At 37.0% G+C, this 23,876-nt stretch overlaps 2 protein-coding genes across 2 annotated transcripts in view; one reads left to right on the top strand and one right to left on the bottom strand.

Annotated features, from left to right (window-relative positions):
• Positions 1–23,876, bottom strand: part of LOC134669473 (elongation factor-like GTPase 1) — a 260,990-nt gene that overhangs the window by 97,342 nt on the left and 139,772 nt on the right. The gene's annotated exons all lie outside the window — the stretch shown is intronic.
• Positions 13,259–23,876, top strand: part of LOC134669476 (dystroglycan 1) — a 141,062-nt gene continuing 130,444 nt past the window's right edge. The window contains exon 1 of the mRNA XM_063527060.1: positions 13,259–14,143. Within this exon, the coding sequence (XP_063383130.1) occupies positions 13,355–14,143 (789 nt within the window). The 5' untranslated portion in view covers positions 13,259–13,354. The remainder of the gene's footprint in view (positions 14,144–23,876) is intronic.

Genomic DNA, 23,876 nt, shown 5'->3' with positions numbered 1-23,876 from the left:
ATATTCAATATTGAAAATTCCGTTCTTAATAAGTTGACTGAATGGAACGGAATAGCTGCCAAACGCCCATAGATATAATATACTTAAAGACGACGTCTAACCGAGCTGTCACTGTTACCACTTTTGTTTAGTGTACGATTAACAATGTTTTTCTTATTTTTTCGCAACTGTATTAAAAAACGTCGTTCGATACACGTGCGGAACTGTCATTCTTCACTCGTCCCGAGTCTTGCCATATATCTCGGTACTCGTGAAGTAATGACATACCTTCCGCACTAGCATCGAAATGTACTATTCCCCACTCCTTTTTGTGTACCTAATATACGTATGTTTATCCTATAAATTTTGTATGCATTTATATCCTTTATCTTTCTGGTACCTTGTTGTACATTTTGCTGTTTTTCACCATTTGTCACCCTCTTTTCACTCTCTCCTCTCATCTACTCAAAGGGATAAGTTCGCCTTTGTACTTCTTACTAATTATATGTTATTTTTAATATGTAATTTTGTACAATAAAGAGTTTACTACTACAACTGGAGTGCTCCGAGGAATTGTTCGTATTACCTAACCCCTGCCGCTTCTTTCCATCATCATTTAACGCGGCAAAATTTCAATCTTCACCACTTTGATGGTTGGCAGTCCTTTAAGGGAGACCGAGGTGAGTTGTGACAGAGGAGAGTTGTGACATCGTCGATTTTTTGGAATCTAATAACTTTTAGCGAGCTCGCAACAGTGTGCGTTTGTTAGTTCGTAACTTGAACTAATAAACGCGCGCTATTGCGACCTAGTTTTTAGTTAATAGATTCCAAAAAATCGACGATGTCACTACTCTCCTCTGTCACAACTCACCTCGGTCTCCCCTACTATGCGTTTTTCCAGAAACGTCCTGCCTCGCACAGCTAAACTGTGGGATGAATAGTCAGCCGCGGTATTTCCGGACCTTCAATAAAGCGTACTACCTTAAAGCCGGTATCTTAAAAGCCGGCAGCCACTTGCAACCTCTCTGGTGTAGGTGTCTATGGCCAACAGTAATTGCTTACCATCAGGCGATTCGTCTGCTCGTTTCCCTCCTATATCCTAAATAACGGTGTCTTTGCTTAGATCTATCAATGTCAGAACTGTATTTTTATGCTCTACTCTGCTCTGGCCGGTTGTCGCGTATGTCGCTTCAAGTTACAAGTTACAATGCCTTATAGGTACGGTTTAATGCACTTATCAGAGATAAGTACACGTATTGCGCCGTGATTGCTAACTAATTTGCTTCCAAGAAATCTGTGATAACACAATTAACACATTTATTATTCCAGTTCTGTAATGTTATGTAGGTAATAATTCTTTATATTACGAGTATGTAAGTATTGTAAGTAGTAAAAAATATTTATCACACCAAAAACATTTCATGAAAATTGGCGGGCAAGAGTGACTAGCTTTTACTGTAAACTTTTACAGTAAGTTACAACTTTTGTATGTAATTCCTAGGCTCTATGCCAAATTTTCGGTTCAAAGATCTTTATTTCTCAGAAGAATTTTTACAATTCACTTATATGAGAAACTTATATACTTAAAACTAAATTTTAGCTTTCTAAGACATCGGAAATCATGGTATTTAACATACTAAACCAGTGGTTCCCAAAGTTAATTGAGCTCCGACCCACCTAACAAAAACTGCCAAATTCGGGAACAACCTCTTGGCCGTCTTAAAAAGGGCATAAAATATAATTGATAACACTCAGATTTCCTAGTAGCTTCAGGCAGGGCCCATCCAATATTCGCTCGCGACCCACCAATGGGTCCCGACCCATATTTTTGGAAATGCTGTAGGTACTAAACAAATCTATCTTGCTATTTCTTGAAAAATATTTATTTTAACTTTATACTAAGTTTAACGGTTTTTAGCAGTCTGTTCGGTAGTGATCCGACGCAGCAGGTTCTACGAAGCAGGTTGTCCCGGGTTCGAATCCTGGTAAGGGTATTTATTTGTGTGTTTCTCACAGATATTTGTTCCTGAGTTATGGATGTTTTCTATGTACTAAAATCTATATGTAGATATCTATTATATTATTATATATGTCGTCATTTACCCAGAACACAAGCATTATTGAGCTCACTGTGGGACTTAGGTCGATTCGTGTAAGATTGTCTCATAATATTTAATTTAATTACATTTTAGTAAGTACATATAAAAAAAATTTTTAGGGTTTTAGGAAAGGCTTTGCAACAATAGACCATATTCATACCATTAAACAAATAATAGAAAAGAGCAATGAGTATGGTAAAAAATACTACCTAGCTTTTATAGATTACAGCAAGGCCTTCGACTCCCTACTCCACAGCTATATATGGGAAGCGCTGAAAATGCAAAACGTCCAGAACAAATATATAAGAATAATCAGCAATATATACAAATGCATAACAGCAAAAATAAAACTAGAAACAGTAGGCGAGGAATTCAAACTGAAAAAAGGAGTGAGACAAGGAGACCCACTGTCACCTAAATTGTTCTCAGCAACTTTAGAACAGGTATTTAGAAACCTCAACTGGAAAGAATATGGTTTAAAAATAGATGAAAGGTTGCTGAGCCACTTGCGATTTGCTGATGATCTCATACTTCTCTCGGAAAACACAGATGACTTGCAGGAAATGCTTCACCAACTTTCTTATGAAAGCAGGAAAGTGGGACTGGAAATCAACACCGAAAAAACTAAACTTATGACAAATGGACAAAAAATTGAAATGTCAATAAACAACAACATAATAGAATACGTAAATGAATACACATATTTAGGACAAATAATTTCTCCAGAACACCAGAATGACAAGGAAACAGAAAACAGAGTGTGTATTGCATGGAAAAAAATACTGGTCATGGAAAGAGGTTATGAAGAACCCGGAAATCCCACTAAAACACAAAAGTAAACTGTTCAACTCTTGCATCCTCCCTAGCATGACATATGGTTGCCAAACGTGGGCCTTAACACAAAAAAATAGGAAATCCCTAGAAGTATGTCAACACAACATAGAGAGAAGTATTCTCAACATCAAAAAGAAAGACAAAATAAGACTAAGCACCATAAGAAAAAACACAAATTTAAGGGATGTATCCTACGTAACAGATAGCCTAAAATGGAAATGGACCGGACACATGCTCAGAGAGCCAGGACAAAAATGGTCAAAAATTGTTACAACCTGGTACCCCAAAGACGGGAAGAGGAAAAGAGGCAGACCATACCGCAGATGGGAAGACGACATTAGAGCTATCGCTGGACCAACATGGACATGGACAAGAAGAGCAACGAACAGAGAGGAATGGAAGGTCTTAGGGGAGGCCTATGCCGGGAGGCAAGTCGACCGATGTCAACTCTAACAAAAATGACAAACAACCTTATTCTAAATATTTAAAAATTATAATAATTAGTAACAATAAATGTAGATACAAACAATAATAATAATAGTGTAATATGTTTGACTAATATGAATAATTTGACAAATATCCAATAACATGACAAAATGTACCATTTAAAAATTTAAGGTCGAAATAAAAGGCTATTTTATTTTATTTTATTTTATTTTAAGTACATATAAGGAAAGTAGCACACTACAGTTACGAGTAAAAATACATTAGTTTAAATATATTAAAAGCAATATATTATTATAAGATTACTAATAATTATATGATTGCTAATAAGCAATTATGTGTTTGTGGTATTTACATACCGCTTACTTACGGTAAGCTCCAATCAAAATGGGGAAGCAAATATGATGAAGGCATAAAGGCGAATTTATGCTTAGATTACATATCATCTATTACCGCCGGGCATTCAAGTTAACCTCAGGTTACGGCCTGTCGCATCCTCGAATTCCACATTTTCTATATACCTACGAAGCTAATTCCTATTCATAAAATTATGACGATAAAATTCTATGAGAGTTCGTTTAACCGTCTACGTGCCTAGTGTCGCCCATGAAAGGCATACACATATAGGTACATACTACATACACATAGGTACATAGTTACTTCTATTATTCTATTCGTAAAACTTACTTCACCGAGATAAGGATTAGTTCTCATACTCATTTATTTATAATATTTTTAGTATTATTAGTAATAAGCGTGTAGTGGAGTAGCAAGCGTGGGAAGGCCCCAGACTAGATGGACCGACGATCTGGTTAAAGTCACGGGAAACCGTTGGTTGAGGGCATCGAATGACCGTTCGTTGTGGAGATCCTTGGGGGAGGCCTTTGTCCAGAAGTGACATCTTTCGGCTGAGATGGTGAATAATAACATAATTATAATTATGTAATTATGTTGTTGTTGGTATCCTTGTGTGAAAAGTAATTCATCGCATCGATATAAGGAAGTCAGGACTGTAAACGCAAAACAAAAATCACATTTAAAACACCCCATTTTATAAAGACAGATAATTCATCTAATAAATAAGACTCATCCTTCCGTTCTATTGAGCTGAAACTTCCCATACGTTGTTGTGACAATGCAATATTGGTATGGTACAATCGACCCGATCTGATCATGGATACAAGAGGTGGCTATAGGAACTCTGTGTTAAACAACGCAACCTAATTGTGTTGAGTTAGAATTTATTTATTTATTTATTTAATAATCAAGTATACAGTACCACTTTACAGAGTAATCCAATGCGCGATATGTATTACATAAAGGAAGACAAAAATAAATAATTTACAGGTAACAACACATTAAAAAATATTACACAAAGATTATTATTACAATTTAGACAAAATTAAATAATTAACATTTTACAACCTACTTAAAAATATTATTACAGTAAATATTATTAGAATTGTCTCTATAAGTATTAGTTGCCTGTCGAAAAAAACAGTTCAATCAGCGGTAAAAGCTCGTATCATAATTTTTTGTCAATAAACCTATTTTCATTGTGTTCTCGAGAAAATTGGTTTTCCGGCGCAATTAACAAGTATCACCCTATACTTTAAACGACCTCCTTTTTTTTGTAAATAAATTTAACTCGGTGCCCACCATGGCTGCCCAAATGTTCCACAGCAAATACCGTATTGTGATAATCACAGAAGGGCAACCTGTTCACCGAATCGGAATTTCACGGCCCTTTAGTTCCCGGCACCCGTTCCATCCACGAGAGCAATTGCTCGCTGATTCAACGCGAATTCACGTTTCGGATGGTATGTACCTTTTGCGGAAATGTTGCCAGATCAACTAAAAAATCTGCAAACTGTAAGGAAACTGTAAAGAACAATAGGTCAAACCCCTTCTCGTAGGTAATAGAGTCTGTGCGGAAAGAGAAGAGTCGTGGAACGTATGGGGCCCAATACATTCCACTTCCCACCATTCTTCTTCTTCTCTTTCCGAACAGGCTCTAATAAATTTATCGGAATAATATATGTATTGGAATACAATTATATGTTCTTTATTGCTATCAAATAACAATTATCTGTGAGACTGAGCTTTGCTCAGAAAACACAAAAACTTCAAAAATGCGCGTTTTCCCAGAGATAAGACTAGATAGATTTATCGTCTCTAAAAACCCCCATGTAACAAATTTGAACGAAATCGTTACAGCCGTTTCCGAGATCCCCGATATATATAAATAAACAAGAATTGCTCGTTTAAAGGTATTAGATTCAAACAGTAGATATGTACATATTAAGCGGAACTTACCGAATTACGAAATATTATTTTATATTTATCAGTATTTAACCTTGGGTTATGAAAAACATCGCAAACATAACGGATTAATCACAATATTGAAAGAGTAGATACGGCCCGGGGCCGTTACCGTTGAAATAAAGGGCGCTGCAAAAATTTACGGCCCAAAGCCCTTTCTATAAAAACCCTTCGTACGTCGTGAAAAATAAATATTTAATACTATAAAAATCAACAAAAACAATTATTTATTTATAGGTACCTTTTTAAAACCACAGATTTTCGAATATCACAATTCGATCTGACAACACTGCGGGGACAAGATGTACCGGAAATTTAATAATGCTGAATATTTGGTTGAACTGAACTGAACAGGCATGGATTCCGCCGGACCAGCGGCGCAGGCGAGGCGGTCCCATAATGTCCACGATTTCGGTACAATGTACGGTTCTTTTTCAAATTGCGATAAAAATGCGATGCGATAAGCGACATTTGTTTCGCCTAGAAAGGTGATATTGATATCTGTCTGTTCTGAATGTAGCTTAATTTAATAAAAGGTTTTTTTTGTTAGTAAGGGAGTGGTTTACTACATAGTCCCCGCATGTCAAACGGGGCAGAAATTTTCGTCGCTTTTACCACGATGCTTCGAAAATATGTATTGTTTATGTTTTAGTAGTAGGTAATATAGTAAACTCTTTATTGTACAAAAATACATATTAAAAATAACATACATGTTTTATGTTGGTGTTAATAATAAAAATACAAAAATGTTTCTGTGGTCAATATAATTTATACAGGCCTTTCGTAAAATACTAAATATATACTTATTAACGTGTACGTACAATAAGGCACGCAATAATAATATGGCGTACAATTTTTTCAGATATTTTCGCGAGTTTAGTTGTGCAAGATATTATTGTAGATGAGTAGATGACTACCTACAATCTATCTTCAACGTACAGACGGATAAAAAGGCAGAAGCCTACTTATCAGAAGAGAAAACGAACAACGGCACTTATACAGCCGCTTCATTGTTTTACGCCACAAGATTAGCTTTAGAGCAGACATATCTGTCAATAGGACGTCTATTGTATCGACATAATAAGACAACATTGTTTAAAAAAAAATCGGGAAGTAGATTTATTTTAAAAACTTTTTTGTGAAGACACTGACAGACGATTTAGGGCCAGTTGCACCAACCGCAATTAGCCGATTGATCAACGTCACTCAACAGCGAACTATGAAACTTCCCATACAATTTAGCGAACGGTTAAATGGTGACAGACTGTTTGGTGCAACCAACCTTTAATTAGTAATATATTGTTTACGTCCGCGCACAATTCGTTAAATTGTCCCCACCCTCTCATCTATAGTTTTCCGAAATCTGGCAAAGTGCATCGAAATTTATGCGTGACAATGAAATAAAAATTGAAACATACAAACGTTCAGGTTAATAATTTTAGTTTTTTGTTACTTATAAATAAAAAAAGAAAATTTTGCAATTTGGAAACTAAGGCGGGTTGAGTTACTAGGGGAGGAAAAATGTGAAACCTTGTGACTACTTATGATTTATGACCTTTTAATTTAATGCTTTCCACGGTATGTTCTCTAAACATGTTTTTCCGGTAAACCAAAAAAGAGGGCATGCTTGTACTTATATATCTGTGGCTTTATGGGAATCATTCTCCAATGACAGTTCTATAACTTGCATTAAGATAACTTCAACGAATCGCACCGACTTCACGGTTAGTTCACTTAGGCTTTTCAATCGTATAACAAGTACTGTTATTTTATTATGTGCTGATTGCAAAGCGAAAGCTTTTTCCGGCAGTTTCCTGCCGACTTAATCAAACGTGAGAAAGCATTTAAGGCGAGATTCAATCAGAGTGTGTGATTTACTGATTTTGTAAATGGTTTTAGTTTGATGTAGGTACTACTACCTAAAAAAACTTTATTTTAATTGAATTCCTCAATGGGTCCACAATACATAATAAATACTACACAAATAATAAATGATTGAATGTTGGTATAATATCCAAATCATTATTCATTTCAATTATTCACATTTTGTTTACCTGGATGAAGAAAAAATTACATAAATTAAACATCAATGATGGCGTCAGGGTTGTTGGGGGATAGTATTCAGTTTTCTCCAAGTCCGATTTTGTCACGACCAGTCATTCTTGAGAGTCATCAAAAATATTCATGACGCTCGGATGACGCTAGAAGACGCTCTCATTGGGCTTCGTTGCACCAGCCACTATTAGCAGACTGATAAATCTCACTTAGCAAGTTAACAGTGAACTATGAAACTTCCCATACAATAAAATATTACGAACGCCTTAAAAGTGACGGACGTTTTGGTACAACCGAGCCTTAATCAAACGTACCTTTAACTTTTATGTTTCCTAGTTCTGTTGTAAAACGTGTTTTATTGCTGAATGATTAGACACTGAAAGTACAAGGTATCGAGTTCTAGCAAGATTAATGGGCCCGATTCGGATTTTGAAATAGACATCTATTTGATATCTTGTAGACATCACCAATATACCAATATACGATAACGATGTTTTTAAGATCTAACCTGTCAAATTCGACATTTGCGCGATTCTGGAGATACTCTTGAACAATTTCCACAGGATATGACTTAGAGATCCTATTCACATCTAATAGATATCTTACTCTATCTATCGTAAAAGTGACATTGGTTGCCCGAATTGCGCTGCAAAGGAGAACTAGTTGATATCTAAACTATAACGTATCTAGATTGGATCTAGTACGTGTCGTCTCTTATGAATATCTTGAAGTTCGAATACGGCAGAATGAGTTGAGCGTCTGGGCGCGCCCGCCTGTACAAAAGAAGTGAATCAGTACCTTGATACTTGATATTGAAATTTTATTGAGATCCGTAAAAATAAATGATAAAATGCGGTGTAGAGATACCTTAAGTACTTATGTTATTACTCGTAGTTAAGAAAATTCTCTTTACTATTTTTGTTGATTGATTTAATTTATAGGCACAAAAATAACGATTTAAGATATTCATTCAATTTTTGTGGCAGTTATAGACCTATTGGAAAGCTCATCCAATATTCCTCTTAAGATTACCGATTCTTGACTGTCAGCTTACAAAGATAGCGGAGTAAATTATTGTCATTTATTAACACCGAATAAATAAAACGATTAAGTTGTTAAACGACCAACACCACCTTTATTTTACCAATAAATACCAATAAAAGATTGTAAACAAGTAAATGCAAATTGATTGTAAACAAGTTAAGGTACTGATAGATAGCACTGCGTCGTACGGTGACTTATGGTTGCCGTCACCGCTGGTCTAACGGAATTTGTCGTTTTCTCCGGTGGTAATGCGAGTAACGCTATGGCAGTGACGAGGCGGGTCTGGTCAGTAAAGTGCAGTTGAGTGCCGAAACGGTCGAATACTCTTAAGCCGACCAATGACTAACAGTCCGCCGGACGATATCGGCCGGTCAGTTGTTCGGAGCTGTCAAATTTTTGTTCTAGGCCGATATCGTCCGGCGGCCTGTTAGTCAGTGGTCGGCTTTAGAGATCATTTTTAATCTGCGCGCACCCCAGGAGCACATTACACCAGCTCAGCAACGTACATTCACGTGCATTGCGTCTTTAGATTTAAGCGTAGGTGATTTTGCAAACCGATTTCAAAGGCATTTTAAATCTGTCCAACGTTTATGACAATTTAGAGTTATACTTAATGTTCTAGTTTTACATGCATTGCAGTAACGTGAAGAGACACATATTTTCAAGTTACGTAATTGGACCTTACACCTGATCTTGTAGTTTTTCATTTGTATCTGCGTTAGGCTTATTGAATTTGAACGGTATGAAAATTGTTAGGTAACACAATGTGTGTTTGCTATATTCGCAAAACAAAATGTTTATATTGAAGCGCCTCTTTGAATGTAACGTTATCAAAGCCAACCAACCGTCAACGTCACCAAAAATCAGCTTGCAAAAGATTAAAACAGCAACAACAACCGGCCGGACGCATTTCCACAATGTCGGACAGTCGGACACATGCATTGCGACGCGTCGCGTGCCTCCTGATCCCAATCTAGCTTAAGGACACGGCGGAGACGTGAAAGTGGCAAGGACTAGAGATCTGCGAAATCTGCTATAATGGCGACTGACGTGCGGCATGCGGTTTGGAAGTGCGCGAATGTTGAAAAAAAGTAAACTTTTACTGAGAATAGATAACCGCACGGATGAAAGGCGTGCTCCTTGACTAGGCAGAGAAACATTACCAAATATGGAATCTTTTTAGCTATAAGGCGTGTTCAGTTCAACAACTAAGTAGTTGTCTTCAACATTTTTCTTCCTTGCTTGTTGTTTCTTCCATGACAACTACTTTTGTCTGATAAATTGAGTAGTGAATGTTATACACGGTTCTATTTGCAACATAAATTTATTTACTATCTTTGTATTCTCACGTTTCAACGCGGTAAATTAAACCTACAGAGTACAGACCTATGTAAATATAACATTTAGTATTATGTTCAAAACTGAAAACAATTAGGAGTGTAGGTAGTAGTAGTATAGAATGATATTTAACTTAATAGGTACGTCTGTAGACCATTAATAATTGATTTCTCTTATTGAAGTAAGCGACGAAGCAGTGGTGGCCGAGTGGATATGACGTCTGACTTTCAATGCGGAGGTCGCGGGTTCAAATCCTGGCTCGTACCAATGAGTTTTTCGGGACTTATGTGCGAAATATCATTTGATATTTACCACTAGCTTTTCGGTGAAGGAAAACATCGTGAGGAAACCTGTCATACAGATGTATGACAGGTTTCCTTCGCAGATGCGAAGAATTTCAAAGGTGTATGTGAAGTCCCCAATCCGCATTGGGCTAGCGTGGGGACTGTGGCCCAAGCCGTCTCGCGCATGAGAGGAGGCCTGTGCTCAGCAGTGGGACGTATATAGGCTGAAATGATGATGATGATGATTGAAGTAAGCGTTAAAAATTGTGTAAGTTTTTGTATTCGCCTAGTTTTTTTACAACAATACATTTTTTAATCATTTCAACATATGTAATTTTCTTTTACTCGCTCGACAATTTCCCCACTGCAATGAAACCTTTGATCCTATATAAAGATGTGATTTAAGCAGACGTGAAGTATACGTGTTCTCGATTATCTAGGCGGGTATCATCCGCCTCCGTTTTTTCCGCGAAATCTCGTAAGAAGATAAACTTTACGTCAACAATGTCTGGTAATTTTGTAGGCAACTCAATTTATACGGTTACGTCAAAACCTGATTTTTTTCTCGTAAGTATATTTTATAAAAACATGTTTTTCTCAAAAGATATTATTGGCAATTGAGTATTGCTTTTATTTACTCCGACGTATTTACCTACTGATCACATAATACTAATGACCAACACTGCTGTATTGTTTTTTTAGCTAATCTTATAGCTACTTTCATTACCCTTCAACATCATATTGGCCACAGTCGGCTGATACCTATTATAATATTGCATTACGTCTACAATTCTTTTCTTCACGGTTTTATAAAGCATCAGATAGTTAACAATAATTTTGTTTCTAATCTCTTTAGGAAGATAGTGGAAGCGTGCTTCTCTATACAAAAATATACCCTTGGATATTGATATTATGGAAAATATTTATACAAAATTTTGTGCACATTAACCATAGTTATGTCACATGAAAGGGTCGTTTGAATTTTACTTTAAGAGTAAAATCAAATTCCACAATAATTCAAATATCTAAAAAAAACAGAGTCTGTCCAAAACGGACTGGGCGTAACATTGATACAGTCAATATTTTATATACAATTATTGGTAACCAGTGAAATTTAGCACTAAATGGAGCGCATAAGAGCTATCATTGCATCCTCCAACGTACCTTACCAGTAAATCCATGATCCAGAAAACTTCAAACACAGTACGTACTTAGAGATCAACTTACCCTGGTTGATACCTCAGGTGTTTTCGGTAAGGGTTTGGAAGATCAGAATCAAGACGAGTACATTACACGGTTTGTGGTAGCATTTCGGGGGTTTATCGATTTGGGCCCGATTTTAAAGACGTGCATCGGTGTAGGCACGCATCGGATTTCATAGCTTATGATTGAATAACGGTACAAGTACCACAGGGGCTGATTTGTATTGGTTTTTGAGTTAGGACTGGATTTGGTTTTTTAAACTCTTTGCGCCACGCATAAAAAACGTAAGTAGGTATGTAACAGTATCTATAAGTTAATGTAACTATGTACCGTATTTTTGCATAAAAGTAGGTACATATTTAATTTGAGTATTCAAAATTCAACCTTCATAAAATTTTTGTCTCTATTCTATTATTTTTTGTTTTCTACTCTAGAAAACTGAGTTTTTCTATAAAAAAAAACAACCAATTGCTCCAGATTTTTAGATACGATGTCATGGATTAGAAGAACAAAGAAATAAGATTAATAGCGATAAAAATAAACTTTAAAATGGTTTGTCCTGTCTCTATTACAGGACACGAGAGAAAGGAATTGGCCAACAAAAAAAAATGGCCAAGTAAGTCTTTTTTCATTTATAAAAATATGATTCATCTCACGCACTGCCCATCAATTGAATGTAATCGGACTAATCGGTATGATATTATGTAAGTGTATTTTTTTCTATGGTGATATATGTATAAACTTTATATTGTGTGTTTTTGCAGCTGCCAAATAAATGACTATCCATCTATCTATATTTTGTGATCACTTCGGTCTTGCAAAGCAGTTAAATTTTAAAATTATAAATACGTTCCCTTATTTTATCATATTTTTGCAAGTATTCGATCATATTTCTTTCCCCTTAGTTCTCGGTAATCAACTGTTATAGGTATTTAGCCCCTTTTGTTGGTTGTGTTTACTGTTGTTTTGACCAAATTCGCCGTCCACCCGGAAGGCTCAGCTTATTGAATAAAGTTCGCGATATTTTTTCTGTTTTTTGGCGCAAGAACCAACTTCAGTGACCGACATGCAAAATTTTTGGGGCAAAAAATAAACGATGCGTATTCTACAGGCTGCCCACTTCGGTTACCTTCAAGAGAAACCGTTACTGTGGTTTTAATTAGTGCAATGCGTAAAAGGAAGGAAATTACAGTATAAATAACTTGAGGTTGTAAAACAAATGAAATAATACAACAGTTCGTTTTAACCGTTGAATAATTTTTTTATGTGAATGTAATTAACTGCCTTTATAGCCTGTTGTCATATCCATAGGAGGGAACAAATAACTCACAAATATCTACACGGCATTTGGTGCATGTTCAGATGTTTTTAACACCTTGTATTCGTAGATTCAAATATCTATAGTTACCTACCCAAACATTTTATTTTCGTCTACTTAATCCTAAACAGGCGAATTTGTATAAATAAACTTTACATACACAAGTAATAACTTAAGTTCGGAAAAGTAAAAGCGGTGCTACACATATTTAGGAGATGATATAATTAGACGAACGAACGAAAACGTTTGAGGTACTACTTGAAATGAAAAAAAGTCGTAGCATCTAGTGAACTATAAAAAAGCTTTCGTGGTATTCATACGAAATTTCATATTACACAACTGTAAGTATAGTATTGTAGAGGGCTGCGTTCGCGCGCCCCGGCGAGCGGCGCCGGCGCAGTCCCGCTCGTATCGTCGCCGCGGCCGCACGCGCGATGGCCCGCCTCAACGTTCTGTTCGCGTTCGCCGTGCTCGCCGCGTTTGTCGCGTCCGCCGCCGCCGAACCCCCGCATCCGCGCCTCATCGACTTCAACCCCTGGGCATGGCTCCCGACCAATAGGAACCGATCCCCTGCCATCATGGACTACTTCTTCCCACCCTCCCGAACACCCAAACAATCCATGCTAGACCCACCCGCTGACCGTACACCCCCACAAACAACAATAACTACCGTTGAACCCACCACCATCGAAGAACGAACGACCCTACGTAAAACCACTAAAACAAAAACAACACCCGCGATCCATTCCACGGCAACTATTCAACCGAAAACTAAAAAAGTAGCCCATAAAGCGCCGGAAACTACGGTGGAATTCAAAACTCAAACCACTAAAATTCAATCACCAGTTCCGACCAAAGACGCGACTATTCCATCCACTTATCGGCCGACGAAGCATTACACGATACGGCCGGTCGTGCGGACGACGGAAACGCCAACCGTCCAAGATACAGAGACGACGTCGAACACGGATAGTACGGAGACAGTTTCCGAGTACGACACTTCGGGAACGACGGCCGAAGGGCCGAAGGATACTGCGCCGACTTTGAGCACTGGAACCGAATCCAGGGCCACGGATTCTGGGACGAGTACTGCCACCGTGGAGTCCAGCACGCAGCCGGAGACCACCGTCTCGGACTCCGCAGACAGCCGCGAGGGCTACCTCCCCCTCCGCGACAAACCCGCGCAGAACAACGTCAAGATCAACGATCAAACCAAAAAAGAGGTCAGTGATTCAAACGTTGTTTTTCCTAATCAGTTACACTCTAATAGCCAAAGCTTTCCTAGTTTTTACGGGCACTGAATTCTATCATTAGCGCCGATTTAACGGCGTGGCCCTAAACGTAAATAATGTTCGCACTTTGCGCAAAATATGTTCTAACACGGGCGTAAATTGCTGGGAAGAACTGTGATATCACCCTCCGCTGTCAGTTCATAGTCAGCACATAAATATCGCCTAATGAGCCCTTAGAGAAAGGTTACTGTGCATTCAACAGAAATGCTTTCCCACATTAATTGTGCAAATTGATATGAATTATTTATTTCTTAGCAGCTCTATCTGGTTGCCTGGAATGGTAGAAAAAGGTTCTACAATAAAAACGGGCTATGTTACGGTTTGTAGACATTTGTAGCCTAGAGCATTAATCGTGAATTGCTCGCTGTGTGATATTCAGAATAAGACAGTTTAATCAATGATGCCGTTTACCTGCCACGGGTCATCGCGTAAACATAATGAACTCAAACCAAATAGTGTTTTCTTTGCTAGTAAAGTGAAAAACGCAATTTCTCATGTAGCGTTTTCTAAACGTTTAGTTGTAATTATTCGTTACATGAGCTAACACTGTTTAAACAGCGAACTAAATTGCTAAAATATGCGGACTTCATTCTTCGACTATTTCACCAACATTCCATTATCCATAATTACACAAAAATTAAAATAACAATGGAATACATTCAGGTGTAAGTTAAACAAAAAACTAAGTAATTATCGTATAGGAACTCCTATTTTCAGTCATTAGGCTCCGCTTGTAAGCCCGGACGCGGAACTTGTCGGAACAATATGCTTACCAAGACAATGTAATAGATTATCCTCAAGAGCTATTTACCTGGGAAATTATTGTATGTTATATGTGATTTATTTAATATTAAAATGATCAATTGTACATATGCTAAGTTTATCATTTGATAATAAATTAGTTGTCAGCAGTTATAGCTACGAAATTTCCTTTCGGAAATTCGGCAAAAATTATATAAACACTTTTTATTTTGGACACAACGAGTAATAGATGAACCGAAACGGAAAAGTTTACACCTTGTAGCCATCATTATGATCACATGACAGAATAATAACATCGAATATGTAAATCAAATTATAATTTATAATAAATTAAACTTTACAAACATTCTAAATAAAGGGCTTAATAATGAATGTCTATATAATCAACGTTCAATTGTTGCTTATATATGAAGGCGGCATCGAGCACAAACTATCGAAACTTCTTACATAAATCGTTTTCCATCCATCAAATACTGTGAAAGATCATAAGAAAAAACAATGTCTAATCACATCGCGCGGTACTTTCCTGCCATTAGTTACTTTGTGGTCGCCAAAATAGTCGCCCGCAAAAATTTGTCCGGCAACAAATTTACTTTGGTTAAAGACGCTATTCTTTAGGAAAACTTTCTCTCTTATGCAGTTAATCTATCATGGTTAATGAATGAACGGGCATTTTCTTAACTTTGAAAGTTCTTTTGTTGCACTCAGACATGGCTGTCACTTAATTGGTTTCAGGATGTTAGGATCTGGACAAAAGAATTCCTATTTCAAATTATCTTTAGGAATAACATGTCTAAGAGTTTACTAAATAGATGACTAATATTTATTCGTACAGTTCGCTGTGAATACAGTGAAAGCTTCTCCTTTTTGAGCTGAAAATGTCAGAACAATATGAATTATTTGATCTTTGAAAATGTGAATTGTGAATGATTATGATACCATTATTTTGGGTGAAATTTGAGTGGCAATAGCATCATGGGAAAAAATGATCTCGTTAAACTGCGTTAATTGAATCAAAGCGCGGTTCGTCTCGAATAAATCTCACTTTCGCGAGGTGAAGTAAATATTTAAAAAGGTCGCATCGTTACTAATCGTGGCTAATTAATCAGTAAGCAAGGTAGAAAGTCCAAGTAATAGATACTTGCTATCTATCTATTGCGAATTAGAAGAGAAAGGGGCATAGTACCTTACGTAGGTACCGAGAACTAGGTTGTACTCGCCGTAAACAGAAATTGCACCGACGAAAGTGTTTCGGAAGGGAGTTGAAATACCAATAATTTTAACATTGTAACGATAATAGCTTAAGTATCGTTGGATAGACATAAAATCAATTCTGTAAAGTACTTTGCCGATTATACGTCTTTGATATGGTCATAACCTCCTTCAAAACACAGAATTTAAATATTTTATGCATCCATTAGATACCACATGAGTGCATGTTCATTTTGAAGATTGTTTTACCTATTTAACACAGATTACGTCGAATGGACGTTGAGGTTTTATATTTACTGCTGGTAGTGGTTAAAGCCATATAAAAAGAAAGTTCCATATTGTTTTAACGCCTTTGTAGTGTTGATCAAATTTTCGCACAGTGGTTAGATTTTCATCTGACATTTCACACTTGGTCAAAACAAGTGAAAGTTTCATAGTTTCGTCGTTTGCCTCCGGATAACAATTATCGATTTGTCGCGAGGTCGTTATATTAAGAACCTCTGCCCGGGAATATTTCACTTTTGCCTTGGAAAGTGACTTACCGTAGCCATTACCTTTTCTTGCAAATGTAGCTGCCAACCTTTGCATATAAATACGCTAATTTTGAAACACATTTAGCCGACGAGTCAGCATTGTGTTTTGTTTTATTTAAATAGACTTGGCTAGACAGATACGCTAGCAAATATTATACGAGTATTATCTATATCTTTATCACCGGCGTGTAATCACCAACTTACCTCTCCAGCAACTATAATAGCCGGCATAATGATATAAGTAGGTAGGTAATATTAATATTAAATTTAATATTGGCTATCGTGCGTTCAATATGAAATTGCACAGATGTTTACTCACTGGTTCAAAATACAGGAGTTTTACGTATGCTTTCTTTGGACAACTGATTAATAATATTTATGTCACAATACTATTTCATTTTACTACATATTCATCGACAAAGACGCTGTGTCATTGCTAATTGCCCTTTTTTGTCTGCCTAGGTCTCCCCCTATTTTAAAGCGCATGCAATGTGTGTTATTAGAGCGAAGTAAGAAAATATCCAATGGTATGACAGGATCTCATTACCACGCTAGTCTGAGTGGCAATATCAGATCAGGCTGCTTATAACCAGAGACTAATAACTAATATGAACAATCTGTATCCATAGAGTCTCGTGCCCCATTCGACTTGTAGTTGGCGCCAGTTGGCGAGGTGTCAGACACAAATTATGGTGCTTTGACCTTCACTTAAAACCATAACGCCATCTAGTGACCGTTATAAAAGTAAAAATGTTTGGCGTTACAAATAAGCGTGTAAAACTACACCAGTATTTTACGAAGTTCATTACATATACGCTTATAGGTGTATAACCATGTAAAGACCGTTACTCTAGTTTTCATCGACTTGGCAGTTACAAAGAATAAAAGCGCCAAATCTGACGTTGTACTTGGCGTAGTCGGACATCATAGAAACGAAACCTCACTAAGGGTCGGTTGCACTAACTGTCATTCTTAAAGACTTCGCTAAATTTTATTGTATGGAAACTTTCATAATAAACCGCCGCGGCGCGCCGGCTGACGTTGATCAGTCTGTCAAATGCGGAAGATGCAACTGGCATATGTGGCATATGTGTTGCTCAGATATTAGCAGTGTGAATTAAACATATGTCTCTGTTTAAACTAAAATAAAGCCACCGAGCGTCGCCGACGCTAGCTAATGATATCCTCCAACTTCTTATTGGTTTATTTACGAACATGACGGAATGCAAAATGCAGTATGAAAGTACCTATTCCAGAGAATATTTTATCATAACTTTTTAATGGTCTTACCGTGTTTTATTCCGTGCAAGTTCTATCTCGAATCTTTGCTTAAATGGACGCCGGGACGTAAATAACTTAATAAACTCGACTGGACTCGCAGGGTACTAGTTATTCAATATTATGGAAATAGAGTTGCGTAAGCTTGCGAGTGAAAATTGCAAATAAGTAAGTTTATAAAACAAAGTACTGTGCAGTCGCCTGCAATGGTAGAAGCGGGAATATATAAGAAATAAAAGATACTTATAGCTTCATAAATACATTTCTAGTTCTAGTAAGGGTAACATTCCATTTCCAACGACAGCTGCACTACTGTCAATTTTACTATGGAAATTGACAATGACAGCGACGTATTCAGTACCGGTAGTGCAGCTGCGGTTAGAAATGGAATGTTACCATAAAGGCACTCGTTTTTTCGACAGAGTATTTGATACAAATATTATATTGTATCAAAGACTCCGTCGACAAACCGCTTGAAAACCCCTGCTTTAACGTTGGTTTACTATTGTAATCTCGCTCCTTACGGTCCTGAAGCACTTAGTACTAAAGTTATTGGGCTGTAAGCGAAAGATACGGGTTCATACAGTCGCTGTGTGATTGCACATTCTCTATTACACACCCTTGCTTCATGGGAAATTGGATTTTCGGGATAGAGGCGATTGTGACACTTATTTTGTTAGATCACTTAGATCCATTGGAAGGCAATTTAGTTAGGTCTGAATTTAATACTTAATAGTGATTCATTTGCAAGATTCGTCTCTCCGAATGCAGCGTACATTTCTGAAGGTTAATTATCCAGATTTTTTTACACTATCAACCAAAGTGACTTATAAGTCACATAGGCACAGTCAGCATGAATAAAATAATATTGAAATTGAATAATAAAAAATGCTTTGTCCAATTACTATTCTGGTATTATTTTATTCCAATTAGTGGGTTGGTTGGTTTGGTAGATGAAAAAAAAAACCTGTGTAATCCTGTGGAATCTATGGAAATACTTTAAAAAAGCAGCAATCATTATGAAAAGAAAAAAAGAAAAAGCATAAGCATCAATAATTTCAGTAGCACGTTTTCGAAGCGCTTCGCATTAGCGGAAGCAGTTATAAAGTTGACCCAAAAATTTTTTATTAAGCTATGAGCTTCATCACATATGTTCCTTGAGTAATTCTAAGCATTTCAAGCCTGGGAGCCAATAAGAAATGTGTGTCTACTCGGATTTGTAATGGATTCAAACTTTCAACCCCTTTTTAACCCTGTTAGGGGATGAATTTTACAAAACGCTGAAATTACTTTTCCTGTCTTTTAATAATATCCCCAAATACAAAGATTCAAGTCCCGCGTTCGAAAATTTTTTTGATATCCATACAAACTTACAACTCCTTTTTCACCACCTTAGGGGATGAATTTTCAAAAACGCTGAAATTAGTTTTCTTGTATTTTAATAATATATCGTTTTACGAAGTTTCAAATTCCTAGCTTAAAATAAAACTTGAACCCCATACAAACTTTCATCCCCTTTTTAACCCCCTTAGGGGTTGAATTTCTCAAAATCGCTTCTTATCTCTTGTACACTTTATAAATGTAATCTAGTGTGCAAATTTCAACTTTCTATCTTTTGTAGTTTCGGCTCCGCGTAGCAAAAATCTCCAACCAAATTTTTCACCTTTTTACGTTTTTCTTGTAAAATTACTATGAAATTGAAAAAACAAATATCAGCAATGAATTCTACGTCTTTGGTTTATACGAAAATGATACCAAACTTGCCCTAGTACCCACCAGGATCAGAGTAGATTTTTTTTAAAGATCACGGATGGCGGCCGTCTTTGTACCCCACCCTCCCCCCCACTTCAGGCTAGAAATGCTTAGAATTACTCAAATATCAGATGTGATGAAGCTCATAGCTTAATAAAAAATTTTTGGGTCATGTATGGCAGCGTTACATAACTGACTCCAGTACATCTGCAAAAAGTTGTCGCATGCTTCGAAGCCTAAGCATCGTCAAGAAAAAGCAGGTTTATAATCGTAATGAAGGGCTTTCGACAAATGACGGTGGTAGAGGTAATAACATAAATCTCGTCAACAGATGTGGAATGATTGAGATGGATCTCGTGCCGCGAGTTTTGAACATCAGTCGCGCGAGGCGACGTGGACGTGACGCTTTACTTAAGCGGTTTATATACGTCATAATGACTGAATGAATTACGATTGTTGGCAAAGTTGTATCATATTGGGGTAGTGGCCTTATGGTATCATGACAGTATTGGAATAAACAGTATACTTTGTCGGCGCGTTGACGATTGGCTTTCTTAGGCAACATTATAAAACTACCTATCTAAGAAGCTAATATCTTTCCAACTTTGTTAATACGAAAGTGTGGAGCTGCTCATCCAAATAGATGAAAGTATTTATTTGTTTCAACAGTATGTTGATTATGAGTGTTTCTATGATTTAATAAGTCTGCGATTTTTTAATTTAAGTATGATCTATTTATTTTATGACATCGTGTAATCTTCGTCTGAAGCCATGCAAATTTAAAAGCTGTCCTCTAAATGTGAGTTAGAAACCATAATTTAAGAATATTAATAGCTCCATTTAATCGAGAACCACCCTTTTAAAGAGGCTTGCTATAATTGAAATTAATGAATCTTTGCATTCATCAGATTAAATCTAAGGATTTTAAGATGAAAAATAGTTTTATTTCAAACTCTCGTGGAATGCAAAGAATCTTAGCAGCTGAGACTCGATTCCAATTAGATATGTAAATTCTGCAAATCCTTTTACTTTCGCAAATTAATAACGTAAGTGAGAATTTTAGAATATTCCTCAGTTAATCTTGAATTACATCGTCATCGCTATTTATTTCTTGTTGAATTATTGGGTGAATCAACTTTTTCTTGATGGTTACGGTCACCTGGGTCATTCTTAAAATACTAGTACTTTTGGTAGTTATAAAGCATTTCCATAATAGGTATTAAGCACGTTTGCAGAAGGTACAGCAGCTCTTTAAGAAACTATGCTACTATTGTCTCCTGGCTGACGGGACAGAATAATAACAAGAAATAGTTGATGTACCCAATTACAATGTTCCGGAACTGCATAACATGGAGCAAATTCAACTTTTAACAACATAATTGGATTAAACGAGATAAAAAGATACAAGATTGAACCGAGAGCGTGTCGCTTGCAATAACGTTTTATAACTCACTCAAAAACTCTAACATTTTACGTAAAACGTGAAAAATTACGTGAACTTGCGTCCAATGACATAAACGATTCGTCGGACCCAATTAAAGATGGCGTTACGTGATGTACCGGTACCGGTATCTCGGTACATTTGGCACGCGATCGCATATTGCAAAGAAGATGTGTAGTTCCCAACGCTTGCCGGATCTCTTAAATTTAGGTAAACCAGTATTACTTAACTTGGAGATCTATTTGTGACATTATTGGAAATGCATCTGGCTCATTTACCAATATATGTAATGGCGCGAGAAGCACTGCAAGTGCTCTTGTTTCCAGGGGTTTAATAACCGGCTTGGTAAACGTAAAATCAGGAGTATAAAGCGGACCACTATTCGGAGGGGGCTACTATTCAGCCCAAACATCTTTAAAACCCAAAACGAGGTAATTTAAGTAATATTATTTATAACAAAACTTCCGTGAGACACAGACATATTAAATATATTAGGAACGGGGGGGGGGGGGGGGGGCTCGGTACGGAGTGAAACATGTCGAGCGTTTTTCGACTTAAAATACGTGAGTGACCCCCGTTCTTAATATATTTAATATTATTTATAGGTATAGAATTTTATTGATGGGTCAGGTCAGGTTTTCATAGGCCGAATTCAAGCGATATATAGCTATAGTTAGCGTATTTGGCTTATGAAAACACGATACACCTATATTACCTAGATATGTTCGATTTTTTTTTCGACACGCGACATTTCAATTTTATTGTTACTGCTCTGAAGACCAAAGTATATTGGTTTTAGAGCCCGCTACGTCTGCCTTCACACAACCAACGCGAATATATTGAAAGATAAGTTACCGTTTCGCGCAAATCGCCTACCGCGGACAGTTACCCCGAATCGAGGTATCGCGATAATTAAGTGGGGTACGTGTGAAATCAGGCGCCATTCGAGATTTTTCAAGATGTGTCGAGATACTCGAGACATGGTTAATTTGTAGAGATCGCACGAGTTTTCTTTCTGTCAAATTATGAAATAATAGGCAATCATGCACATAATTGATAACAACAGTATTTTCGACGGACCCCTTTGCCAAATATTTATTTGGGAGTCTCAGTAAAGGTGAGTTGCGGATGGCAACTGCAGGTGCATTAGGTATTGTTACGACATTGACATTACTGTTGCGGTGTTGAAACGTGAAGTTCGCTGCCGCAACAGAAACGCAGCTGCAGTTACCATTTGAATGTCACCTTTACCTATTAAAAACAGTGTCATCATGACATTCTGGTTTGTTAAGCCTTTAATCATTTATTTGGAGGAAAGTATGATTAACATAATATATTATGAATGTTGACTATGCTAGTATAAAAAATACTGTCAAAAAATCTATATTTCTATTAATCCATTTGAACAGCACCATACGTCGAAAAAGTCTTACGAACGTAAGATTAAAAGATCTTCGAAAACCCTTTCTCCCCTTCTTCGTAATTCGCAATAATAAAGAAAGCTCCAAATTCATAACCAAAACATCAATACACCCCCAACTACCATTAGCATAAGCGTCAACGTTTATTTCTAGTTCGTTTAAAATTCCATTTGAGTTTAGGCACACATAAATCGAGCAACGTCGAAGAAGAAAGATGAGCCCAAGAATATGTGACGTCCCACGGGTATAGGTACCTTATGGCGGTTGGCGCTTACGCTATTATTAACGCCGCTCCAATATTATTGCGGCGCTATGCGACGTAAGCGCCAGCCGCCATAAGGTACCTTTTGCCGTAGAACGTCACATATGTAAAGCAAGTAATTTAAGCGCAGGCTGCTACATCGTTACCGAGTTGCGGCAAAAAGTTTACGCTTAAGTACTTAAAGTCTAGGTATGTTACTAATGCTCTATATTTAATTAATATTACCGGGAGTGTCGACGGACGAAAGAGTAGAGGGCGTACACTCAGGAGATGGTCAGATGTGGTCCAAAATATTACCCAGACTTCGCTTCAGGCAACTACGCAGATGGCTGAAGATTGAGAGGCCTGGAGAACAGTGATAGGAAGAATACCCCATAGGAGTCACGTCCCTCAGACCGACCCACCCATTGATTGATTGATTGAGTCATGAGGTCACGACCAAGAAGAAGAATTCATATTTATACGGGTCGTGAGATTAGTTAGGGGAATATGGTCTAATTTAAGTATGATCCGGGGCAAGAGCGTCTACCCTAGCAAGCGTAAAATGGATTCTTCAGCCGTAACAACATTTTTCATAGTAAAAAGAAAAGGCTGGTCACGGTATAAGTGTATAAAGTTTTAATTACTAAGCATAATAGAAAACAGAACACAAAAACTTTATTTAGTTCGTTAGCACTAATAACTCACGAACCAACACGGCAGGCCTATAATAAAATAATATATCGCATCAAATGTTATTATGTCACGCAAAAATGGCTAAACTTTAAAATCAGCTTTGAAGAAAATTTTCTTGTGAACTGCCTCAATCTTAAAATCATAACCCACGCGACTGAAGAATCCGGTAGAGAAATATCAATATAATATACTAGTAAGGCAATATAATAATGGTACAGATTTATCTCATACCTGTGGGAGTTCACGACTTGATAAGGAAGCCGAGCTTAATTGTTTGCTATGGCAGAAGGTAATAAACATTTCATCGTTCTAAACCACCGAGAACATT

Source organism: Cydia fagiglandana, chromosome 12 (genome assembly GCF_963556715.1).
Source record: "Cydia fagiglandana chromosome 12, ilCydFagi1.1, whole genome shotgun sequence".
Lineage (NCBI taxonomy): Eukaryota > Metazoa > Arthropoda > Insecta > Lepidoptera > Tortricidae > Cydia > Cydia fagiglandana.
The sequence above is the reverse complement of the archived record's forward strand: the minus strand, read 5'-3'. Positions and strand labels throughout refer to the sequence as shown.